Source organism: Protomyctophum bolini, assembly GCF_963924005.1.
Source record: "Protomyctophum bolini genome assembly, chromosome: 3".
Classification (NCBI taxonomy): Eukaryota; Metazoa; Chordata; class Actinopteri; order Myctophiformes; family Myctophidae; genus Protomyctophum; species Protomyctophum bolini.
Genome location: NC_137864.1, coordinates 15,228,371 through 15,240,351, shown reverse-complemented (window position 1 = coordinate 15,240,351; position 11,981 = coordinate 15,228,371). Strand labels below are relative to the sequence as shown.

Here is an 11,981-nt window from a genome sequence, read left to right as displayed (position 1 = left end):
ACTTTGGATGAATTATGCTCGACTAGTTAGATACTGATGCCTCTAGCCTAGGGCTAGGCTACATCCAAGCTAAAATTACTTTTATCATTACCAGTAAATCAGATAAGCCTCATGAATAAATAAACTCCTCCCTTCGCTCCGCCTGAACGGCTGGTGACTGACTGGTCCCGTTAAATTCCTGTTGCTTGGCATCAGGTTCCTGGGGGAAAGGGCGGGGCTGAAGAGACTTACCGCACTCACTGTAACCCAACCACACAGTACTGTCCAAGTAGTAATGAATAGTGAGAACTTGAAGCACCACCGGACTGGTTCCCGCTTTCAAATATTTTACTATTAATGAAACTGGCTGACTTTCAGCCAGCGAGGGCATCGGAAGGGGAGGGACTGGCTGCAGGCTGCCTGAACTAGCTATGGCCAGGAATCTGGTGCTCTGTGGGATGTCACTGGTGTAGGAGCCAGCCTGTTGCGCGTCCCTGTAGCCCCGGTCAGTCGAGTATATCCCAAGTTAACCACCATGGCACTGATGGCAGAGAGGCGACAAAGAGGCACGATGACCGGTTCGGAACCGACTCGGACCACGGCGGGGAGAGCTTCTGCGATCGCCGAGCAGTTGCACCATGAATGCACCCTCTTATTGGAACTTTTTGTGAGTCGGCTTACATCTTCATGCATGCACTGTCTGAGACAGTAGAGAGATCCCAAATTATGATTCATTCCAGAGAGTATATGAGTTTGAGAGGATTCTTTGATGGAAGTAGTTGGTAGGCCAAGGTTAAATGGAACATAAGTTTGTGTGTGTGTGTGTGTGTGTGTGTGTGTGTGTGTGTGTGTGTGCGCGCGTGCGCGCGTGTGTATAAAACAGACAGTGGGAGAGGGAAAGGGAAAGAGATGTGTGTTAAAAAGAGATAAGAGGCTGAGATGTGTGTGTGTGTGTGTGTGTGTGTGTGTGTGTGTGTGTGTGTGTGTGTATTTTGTCTGGTACAGCAGGGGGTAGGAATGTTGACTGCGTGGTGGGTATCCAAAACGAATGACAGAGGTGGGCGTTTGCCTGGGCATGTAGCCATCATATGTTTTCATGAGTCTCTTTGACTATAGGTGTGAGTGCTGCTGGTTATTAAAATGTCCTGGTTTGCTTCCAGTTTACTGCCTCATCCGTTCCTTTTTTCATCCAGCTTGCTGGGAGCAAGGGAGCGGCCTGGAATATGCAACTCAAAGGATGTATGACTGTTTCACTTCTTTACCTTAACTTAATATGCCTGCCTGTTGTGACCCATAATTGCTGTCTGGGACATAACTGGTAGGATAAGGAGGGAGTCCCGCACACTGCCACTTGGTTACTGGTTCAAAAGTTTTTATTTAATAAATAAAAGCAACGCAGGAAGGTCTCAAGACCAAAACATTGCTCGTATTTATTAAATAAAAGCTCTTGAACCAGCAAGTATGCGGGAGTGTGCGGGTCTCCGTCCTTCTACTACCTGTACTGCCTTGTCGCCTACGCAGTAGTACGCAGTACTACGCATCTGCTCTAAACAGAACCGGGTGTGCGGAAGTCTTCTCTTCACTGGGACATAGCTGTCAGAACATAATGGGCTTAACATTTCCAGGGGGGGTCACTTCAATTGTGATCCTCTCAAAACTATTCTTGATTTTGCTAACCCTTTTCTCCGCCTAATATTATAGAATACTGGGTTTATTATCTCCGGCAGGCTGGACAGCTGAAGGCCTATGACTATGTTTTCGCCACTGTCAGTCCGTCTGTGTCTTTGATTGAAACTGAAGTTATGCCAGGGACAAATGTTTTGTGACTGACAGACATACATACTGTACACCACACACACACACACACACACACACACACACACACACACACACACACACACACACACACACACACACACACACACACATATATATTTTGCAACATTGGCTATATTTCAAACCTTGGTTTTTCAGAAACCTTTTAGAAAGGTCTACCTGCAGTAAAGTATTAGTTGGCACTGGATGCCCCTGAAGAAAAGAGCAAAGCGATGGCTATAATGATGACTGATATAGGCACAGGGATCTGGGGTGTCCCAGGTGAGGAAAGACCCCAACTGAAAGTCAGAAAAGGATTCTTCTGGCTGCTTTAAAAGTGTAATAACAAATCAACTCTGAATTTTAAAACTTACAAAACAACTCTAATATTATGAAAATCTGACATTAACTCTGACATTAACTGTTCTGGGAGGTCTCAAAATAGATGACACACCAGAAAGAGGGTGGGGGTCTGAAACTGAAACTCCATCATTTTATGACTTGTACCGCACAATTTTATTTTATTGGCCGCATCTTCAACAAAGTCTTACATTTGTGGACCTCTGCCTTATCTAGTTGAATACCCCTGTTTTTGATAGGTTGATTAATTTAATTCTTAATTAACAAGAATTGTTAACAGTACATGTAGTACTGTCAAAAGTTATATAGCCTAGTACTGTATATCTGGTATATGGGGTTAAGTACACAGTTTAACATTACCCAGTAGTGCTCCCGCAGAAAAATAGTGCATTGTCAGTTAGTTTGTCACACAATACTTCTGTAATCTGTATGGCATAGTGCTTGCACACAGCCTGCAGCATTCCAGTAGCCAATACGGCCTCAGCCTACCGTCCAAGTTATTGAGTACATTCCATTCCACATAACATGGCATCAAGTAGTATTTGTTTATTTGGGGAGGGGGAAATCAGATGTAAATGTACCGTATGTCTAATGGCGTTTCATTCAGCCCTTACTGGGAAAAGCAGAGAGTCCCTTGAAACAGCATCTAGGTTTTTACAGTAAAAACCCCAGTGGAACCGATGTCAAATAAATTAAATCATTTCTGGTAGAGTGTATCTCCTTTGGGCGAGGTTAGTTTTGAATCATTTGTAAAATGGTTTTCTGAGATTACCACATCGTCATAACCGCATGATGATATATGAGAAGAATGAAAATAGTCTCTGGACACATTACCCAGCCACTGGGAGGTCACAGCTCATCAGAATCAGATTTCTTTTTGCTTTCCAGTCTAAACACAGTAAACAGCCTTGTGTCTCCTCTAAGCACACATGTCAGATTAGCTCTTTCTGTCACCCTGTCGCTAACTTTCGTATGGGCTTGCAAATTAGCACCGTGGTATAACTTCATAATGAAGCCTTCATGCTCTACAGTCCAGGCTCACTCTGTTGTGTGGATTTCAGGGAAGGGAATCTTCATTTACTGTGTCAGATTATACATTTCATGTTTGTCAGTTTATTGTGTAGTATGAACTATACTGAACTTTTTTAGTGTTTATATACGTATACATTGTCATATTCACTTTTGTGTTGATAGACTGCACAGTGCACACATGCATCCTTATATTCACTCTTGATCTGTACATATATTTATTCATATATAATCATTGTTGATAGACTGTACATAATAGCAGTAAGACGCCTGATGGCGAGGTCGCGTGCACGCATCCGCCTGGGTGACAGCAGACTGAGAAGACTGCTGGGCGAGCTCTGACGCTTTGGAATGGGATGTCAGATCAACATGACGCCTGGGTGACAGCAGACTGCTGGGCGTGCGCTGGCGCTTTGGCATGGGGGGTCAGATCAACATGTCGCCTGGGTGACAGCAGACTGCTGGGCGTGCGCTGGCGCTTTGGCATGGGGGGTCAGATCAACATGGAATGAATTCTGTACTGGCTATATTTGGAGTGTTTCTTGAGTGTACAGGGTTTATGAGGTCAGATCAACATATGGAATGTCAGAACAGGTCAACTCCATATATGGAGATCTAAAGGTGGCAGCAGGGACAGTGTCTTGAGTGTACAGTTTTGATGACAGGATCTCCATATATGTACATTCACATATATGGCCTTAATATTCGTGACATCAGGGATCTCCATCCCTGATGATGTCACGTGGCATGACCATATGTGGGGGTGTGGGGTGGGTGACGTGAAATGCACGTTTCCATAGTAAATGTGACTTGCGGTCGCAAAAAGTCCATAGACTTGGCTGCAACATGTCATGAGTGGGAGCCTGTATTTTTGAGGAGCACTATCCCCTCTATGGCTTTTGAAATGACTTCATATGGCATGCAGCCAAGATCTAGACTTTGAATGTTTGTTTAGAGCACTTTAACAGAGTGTCAGCCAAAGTCTATGGACTTTTAATGTTTGTTTACAACAGTAAACAAACTAAACATAATGTGATGTGGGTCGATAGAAACCTGCAGTGAATGAAAGTGACATTTAGTCAATTCAGGCATTCTGCTTAATGCCTAAATTGTATCATCATACGCCTACTGTATGTGCAGGCTTCTAAAGGTCAGGCACCCCTCCCTCACTTCACACCAGTGTGATGTTTTTGTCGTCATGTCTGAAAGCCATGTGGCGTCACCACCATCACCCACCCATTGAGACCTGAGACCAGATTCTACAGACAGTTTTCTGAAAACCCTGTTTCTATATCAGTGGTTCACAAACTTTTCCATGTCAAGGACATCAAAAATGTATGTATTTGGCCGCGGACCTCCATCTCAAAATATTTTGTATCAGGGTCCCCCCAGAAGCAAAGATTTGAGTTGAAAACGTTAGCTGGGAAAGAGTATATATTCAAATATTTACACACATTTTCAAGACTTAAAGTTAATGTGGTTAAAAGCTAAGGTGACACAGATGCGATCCCCTCTCTGCTCCTCCTATCATGTGAGAGACTTCTGTCTCTTCCAGAACTTCTTGACCTCGGTGTGTCCGTGCGGCGTCACCACTATCATCCTGTGAGCAACGTTCTGCCACACCAGACAGTCCAGAGCCTCGGCTCGGTCTCGCAGAACCTCGAAGTCGGCCTGCGAGAGGAACTGGCTGTACAGCACGCCCTCGGCGAACCGCAGACGATCCCTCTCCAGCTCCCACAGCTGTATCTGGTCCGTGACAGTCGGCGGCAGCAGTGGGTTCTGTCGGAGCATGACAGGGTGCGCTCTGGTCTTCAGGAAGTGGATGATCTGCTGCGCCGTGATCCCGTTGGCAATGGCCTGCTGCACGGACTCCCTGGTGAGCTGAGCCACCGCCACGTTGGAGAAGCTGTACAACATCTCGCTGAAGAGTGCGACCAGCGCGATCTGCAGGTCCGAGTCCGTGTACGCGTAGACACGGTAGTTGGTCTCCACCACGATGAAGCCTGTGTCTCCTCCGGGGGTCCCGGTGGCGCCCCCTGTGGTGGGAGAGTCGGTCGTGACTCCCGCGGCCAGAGCGATCGCCAGCCGAGTGGGATAGTACCGCCTGGACTTCCTGTTCCTCTGGAAGACGAGGCCGAACTCCCTGAGGTGCTGCAGGAAGGCGAACAGGGACTCGCTCATGCCCTCCACGGAGTAGCACCGGCCCGGCGTGGAGAAGCTCAGCTGGAAGAGGAAGGAGAGGATCTCCACAAGGTCCATGCCTCGCTGCGCCGCCGTGTCGAGGTACCGCAGCGTGAAGTACCACAGCTGAGAGGCCGTGTCCAGGAGGAGGAACTGGAAGCCGGCGGAGGTGATGGACAGCGGCGGGGCCTCTTCTCCTCCTCCCGGCTCGCTCCTCATCAGCCCGGCCTGCTCCAGCAGCCGGGCCAGGTCCTGACTGACCGTGGCGCTCGGCGAGCCCACCATGAACCGCAGGATGGTCTCCCAGTGCTCCGCGGCGTAGCGGTCCAAGCTCTCCACGTCGCGCGCGTGCCGGTCAGGGCCCAGGGCGCTACAGTCGTTGGCCCACACTTTCCCGCCGCCCAGCAACGCTATCCGCAGGTTGTCTCGGAACACAGGATTCATGACGTATCCCGGTAGGTCGCCGTCCTGCGACGAGGGCCGCCGGTCGTCGTGCCAGAGTCTGAGACCCGTGAGGACCGAGACGCTGCGGTCGTGCTCCTTCCGGCCGTCCCGTGTCGCCCACAGAGCCGCGGTGGCCTGCGGCAGTGGCCGCTCCTCGTCCAGAAACAGCAGACGCATCACGTAGAGCTTGGCCAACGGCGGGAGCTCCCTGTAGACGGCCAGACAGACGGCCGGGTGGTCGTACAGCCGGTCCAGGACCTCGGGACTCAACTCTCCGAGGTACTCGTGGAGGTTCTTGCATTGCAGCTGGACGCGAAGGTTCATGTTTACCTAAAGGAAGGGCATGAAGAAACGTAGAGGGCAAGGATATGGGGGTCGGGTTGTCTAGAACTGGGATGATTAAGATGAGTATAAGATTTGTGTCAGTGGGTAACTTTATGTTGAACCGTTATCGGTAGACACGACCCGACAACCTGCTGCTTCTCAGAGTCTCCGAGACTCTTTTATAATAAACTGTCTGGCTCTCGTCAAACCAATGATGTCATAATGAGAAAGGCTATATCCATAAATTGGTCAACAAAGTAATACATTGAAGAAGAAGGTGATTACGCAAATTGTGATTGGCCAGATCACCCGTGTGAAGTGAGGGGCACTCTTATCGTACACGTACATCATCTCATTCTGGCCAATCACAATTTGCCAATCATAATGTTTGTGTTTGCACAAACACTCAAAACTAGTCATAGGTGGCGGTAGCAAAATAATGTTTGTGTTTACACATGTTTGTGTTTGTGTCTCTTCTCTTCTTCACACGGGTGAAGTGAGGGGAGCTCTTATCATCATACATCATCTCATTCTGGCCAATCACAATTTGCATCCTCACCTTCGTCTTCAATGTTTGTGTTTACACAAACACTCAAAGCTGGCCATTCATTGTCAATGGCATTCAATGTTTGTGTTAAGAGCATAGAGGTTAAGAGGCAATGTTTGTGTTTACACAAACCCTCAAAGCTGGGCATAGGAGGAGCTAGCGCCCCTCAAAAACACAGGTATTCTGTTGATCTGTTCTTATCAGACACATTTTTCCATTATTCGTTCTTTGATCCAGAGGCAGACTGAAGGAATATGAATGCCCAAAGGGGGGTGTGCACGCTTTTCCAACACACCAAAGGTCAAAGGCGCGGGGACATGCGATGCGATGCGAAAATGCGATGGTCCGACATGCGATGCTCCCGTGCTTGCGGTTATGGTTAGGTTAGGGATTGAGGTTTCGGATCAATAGTATGTTGGAACTAAAGCCTGTACCCCCCAAAGGTGCATGGCTCATGGTATCTAAAATATAAGGTCTAATAATGTCATCATTACAGTCAATGTTCCTACTAAATTAGTAAATGTCCCTTGTCAAGTTGTGATATATTTCTAGTCTCTGCCCCCAACTATGTTATCTTTTCACATTCTTTCTCACCCACTTTCCTTTCTTCGTTGTGGCATCCAAGTCTCTCACTGCTCGTTTTTTCATTCCCCTTCTGTGTGCTCTCTCTCTCCAATCTCCATCCTCCTGAAGAGAAAGAAGGAGAGCCTCCCTCCAGATCTCACTGTGGCCGACGATCGCCTGGTGTCCGTGCCGCCTTCATCCTCCCAACTGGAGACCAGAGACAAAGTGTGGCGTCTCTACTCTGCCCTTCTACAGTGTCGCAGCTTGCTAGACAGAGCCATCAGCAGGGAGGACGCGGAGCTGGCCGGTGGAGAGAGAGGAGAGTACGAGGGCCAGAGGAAGACCGTGAAGGAGAGATTAGCCCTGCTGGTGTCCAGCGTCGGAGAACTCCTGAAGGCTGTAGATGGAACTGCTGTGTTAACTCCGGATACAGGAGGCATAGAGGTAGGAGCTACAGTAATGTTGTTAAAGTCAATGGGGTCATGAAGAGTAGGATATGAAGACAGACTTAATCTGCCTTCTCTTCTTCTCTTCTCTTCTCTTCTCTTCTCTTCTCTTCTCTTCTCTTCTCTTCCTCCATTTCCCCTCTCCCTGTATCCCCTTCATGTTAACAGATTGACGGTCCTACTGTTCTGTTCGAGGTCAAGCTGTGGATCTACCGGATCTTCAAAGAGTTGGACTACTGGACCAAGACAACCATGACTACATTACAGGCCCTGCCCTCAGTCACAGCCAAAGAACAAGGGAGAACGAGCAGGAGGAGGAGAAGTACTCGAAGATGAGATGAGAAGGGCTATTTCTCTGTCTATTTCGCTCTCTGTCTATCTCTCTCTCTCTCCCTGAATTGAATTGAATTGAATTGAAAAGGGCGATGGAAGATAATGAAAGAGACAAGCTTAGGGAGTGGGGAAGAAAGAAGGGGAATAAGTCAGTGTGATAAAGAGAGTGTTAGGGAGAGGAGGACAAAATGAGACATAGGCCTAATTGCCACTGAGGGTTCAACAGTAAGGAGACTTGAAAGAGTGAAAGCAGTATACATCTGAAAATTAATTAAAATCTGAGCATTTTAATTTATGTTACACAGCTTTACTTGCTGCTAATAGTATAGGTACAAACATTGTAACTTGAAATGACTGTAAGAGTCAGAGTAATTTACTCTTAGTCCTTTACTTTATTTTTCTTTATGTGAATGCTGATTAATATATGACTTTTTCATTTTATGTCCCAGATGTAGCTTATTTAGCTGCTTGTGCATTCCTTGCCCTATGTCAGGTAGACTACTGATCCACTGCCACCAACAAAGCCTTCAGCAGGGGACACATTAATTTGATTGATTTTGTAGCCACATGTCACAAGCTAGCTGTGATAAAAGGACAGTCTTGGATACCATTATCTGTTTCTCATTCAATAATGATTGTGCCTCTTTGTTTATTGATTCTGTACAAAGTCAGTGTAATGGTGCCCTCTAGTGTTCGCAGTGTGCTATTTCTTTACTTCCATGATCAGCTGATAGGTCAACACCAACTTTGTATAGGCTTGATTAATCCCTGTTGCAGATTTTTCTTTAAATATATGAGTTCATATATTCTCTTCACCATATTTGTGTCAATGTAATAGGAATAAGCGCATAGCTGATAATATTTGCACAGCATATACTGTAGATCTAACTAATGAAAAGACAAAACCAATTGTTCAAATTTGTACTGCATTTTATTTATTTTATTCCTTTCCAAATATATTGGGCTAGATTCACTGAAGAAGAGGATGTGGATTGAACATTGGGCCTTATGAGGCAATTGGATATATAGAGGTTCAAATTGCTTTATATTAAAGCCTGCAGTTGTGCTACACATAACATGTATCAGTTTCAGATCAAAGTGCCTCAGGCGGCCAATTTGAGACTGATAACTGCTAAATGCCTAAATTGTATAACTCTTCTTTGGTTTCCTACAGATCAGAAGAGGAACTATAATCTAAGAACATTCCCTTTACATTTAATTGATTGATTGATTTCTTGTTTTCTGACATGTCTTGTCATATCTTTTTGTAATAACTACTCTGTGTATGTCTTCCATGAGTTTGATTGTAGTCTTGTAACCCTTCCCTTATGACCTCTGGTGTAGAAAGAGCTGGTGGTAGATTATTGGCTCTAACCACAAACTAAGGATCAGGTTACTATTGCATCTGTCTATGAGTAGCAATCTGGTGAAACTCCCAGCATCATTTTGTTTAATTCTGAATGGTTTCAATGTCTAATTTAAGACCATGAACTAGCCAAGACTTTATTAATGTAGGAGAGGGTTTTTTCCAATCCCCCTAAATCTTGAAGCACAAGTTTCCTATCCAACACAAATTCTTTCAACATTCTTATTTTTTGTATAGCCCAAACGTTTACAATGGCTTCACACATCAACAGTATAATATCATACAGCAACAACACAAGACTACATTTAAGAATAACATCTATAAAAAAACGAAATAAACAATTGGACGGTAGGCAATGGCACTTACATTGGAAGCAAACAACTAGCTACATAACACAAGAATGATAGGATTAGCTAGGATAAGATTAGGGACAATCGGAGGCAAGAGAAAGGTGATGGGATTTAAGCTGCGATTTAAATGCACAATGGAATTCACCTCCTTTACCCAGACAGATAGACTTTAACACAATGGCAGCAGGACATGGTGGGCAACCACTCTGCATCTGGATGAAGTTGTATTGACTCGAATAGAAGGACAGCCTCCTGGGAGCAGAGAGCTTATAGGCTGGCACATATGGCATGATGTCAGGTCAGATAGAGCTGACGGAGCCTGACCATGTAGAAAGTTACAATTAACAACTTAAAACGGAATTCTCCAACTGTTGTTGAAGAATACTGCTGCCACATTTTGAGGTAGTTATGTATCCTTTGTACTGCAGATGATTTCGAGAGGCCAGATAATAAAGCGTTGTATAGTATTCAAGTCTAAATGAAACAAATTCATGAATAAGAGTTTAGGGGGAAAAAAGAGGTTTAAAGAGAAACTTGATTTCATTATTAATACATTGAACAAATGGTCTGTTTTAGCAGTGCAAAGTGATATTTACAAGTTAGTTAGCTATCGTTCCAGGAAGGGCAAAAATCTTTGAGATTAGTATTGTGTAATTTACAGCTTGCATACCTATTTAAGCTTGAAGGTTTAAATGTCGAAGCAAGGCACTTGCTGAACTTTTACGTGAAATTAATGTTTCCCTTATTACTACTGTTGGGTAGTAATCGAGTAGTAAAGGATCTTGTTACAAATAAATCATTTTGCACTCCAAAACCCTGGCCATCGGTAAATGGTGCAATTAAATAGCGCCTTTATCCAAGGTGCTTTACAGAGATTGTGCATTACATTCACCATTTCACACACACATGTCGGAGGAAACCATGCAAGGCACCAACCTGCACATGGGGAGCAATTAGGGATTCAGAGTCTTGCTCAAGGATATTTCGACACTAACTCTGGGGGAGCCCGGGTTCGAACTGGGAACCTTGCAGTTGCCATCCGGTCACTCTACCCCTGAGCCACTGCCTGCCCCCCTTAGTCGTTGTTTAATTATTTAAGAAGTGGAAGTGATAGGGGGTCATTATAGAACCTAGAAAAAGACTAAGGAAGGTAGACTAGATCAAAATGTCACACTGGATTTATTTATCTAGCCAATTCATTCCAGTTTATTGGCTCCAAAACTGCTTATATTTTGTGAGGAACTAGTTAAACAGCTCAACTATAAGGGTGATAAGTCATCTCTGTATAATATGTCTGTTGGAAAGCTGAGAGAGACATAAGTACACGGTAAAATCCTCAATGCAAATGTATCGATCCTTACGGGTCCATTCGGTTACATTTTTATATTCTCAGAGTTAAATACACACTGAGCCCCTATACAAGCCAGTAGGGGTCAATGGGGCATGCCTATTAACCACCATCAATGGACAATACTGGTGTACCTGACCTGACCCATGCTGCATCTCCCATAGAACACCACATCAAGCTAATGCTCACTCTGGTGGGGTGTACAACAAAGTGAATCTTATCTAATGCTCACTCTGGTGGGGTGTACAACAAAGTGAGTCTTATCTAATGCTCACTCTGGTGGGGTGTACAACAAAGTCAGACTTATCTATTGCTCACTCTGGTGGGGTGTACAACAAAGTCAGACTTATCTAATGCTCACTCTGGTGGGGTGTACAACAAAGTCAGTCTTATCTAATGCTCACTCTGGTGGGGTGTACAACAAAGTCAGTCTTAGTCAGTCTTTTTTCCGGTGATCCCATTGGACATGTGTTTGACTGTACCCTATACTGATCATTACTGCCCATAGTCCCGTTAGTCCGAACATGCACTGCTCCCGTGCTTGCGGTTAGGTTTAGGTTTGCTCCCGTGCTTGCGGTTAGGTTTAGGTTAGGGTTAGAGATAGGGATAGTAATTTCGGAACAATGAACCTTCTGACTAATGACACGGCACCATACTGATTACATTTCTGTTTGACTGTACCCTACATTTCTGAAATGTTCTGCCAATAAGGTATTCAATCAATCAATGGAAATGTCATTAACATGTTTTGAAGTGTCCCTTTAAAGAGTTAAGAGCTGACATGACCTAGCACAATACATTGGTGTTGCAGGTGTCTAAAAGACAATGTATCAAACCTGTGCATTTGATACCTTTGATACGATTAAATGTTTAATGTAACCAGTGGGCAGTGTCA

The 11,981-nt window shown here is 45.0% G+C and overlaps 2 protein-coding genes across 3 annotated transcripts in view; one reads left to right on the top strand and one right to left on the bottom strand.

Annotated features, from left to right (window-relative positions):
- The first annotated feature begins 296 nt into the window (after positions 1-296).
- Positions 297-11,981, top strand: part of LOC308312859 (uncharacterized protein) — a 12,090-nt gene continuing 405 nt past the window's right edge. Inside the window, exons 1-4 of one of the 2 annotated variants that reach the window (XM_080759608.1) lie at positions 297-646; positions 7,373-7,687; positions 7,858-8,037; positions 8,114-11,981. The exon at positions 8,114-11,981 is cut by the window's right edge and continues 405 nt beyond it. In XM_080759608.1, coding sequence (XP_080615734.1) covers positions 515-646; positions 7,373-7,687; positions 7,858-8,025 — 615 coding nt within the window. In that variant the 5' untranslated portion in view covers positions 297-514 and the 3' untranslated portion in view covers positions 8,026-8,037; positions 8,114-11,981. Of the gene's footprint in view, positions 647-7,372; positions 7,688-7,857 lie in introns of both variants that reach the window. The other variant, XM_080759607.1, reaches the window with a different exon arrangement.
- On the bottom strand, positions 4,711-6,132 carry LOC308312740 (general transcription factor IIH subunit 4-like; the record flags this gene model as incomplete). The annotated part of the gene is made up of 1 exon (XM_080759447.1): positions 4,711-6,132. One exon carries the CDS (start codon positions 6,130-6,132, stop codon positions 4,711-4,713), a length of 1,422 nt encoding a protein of 473 aa, XP_080615573.1.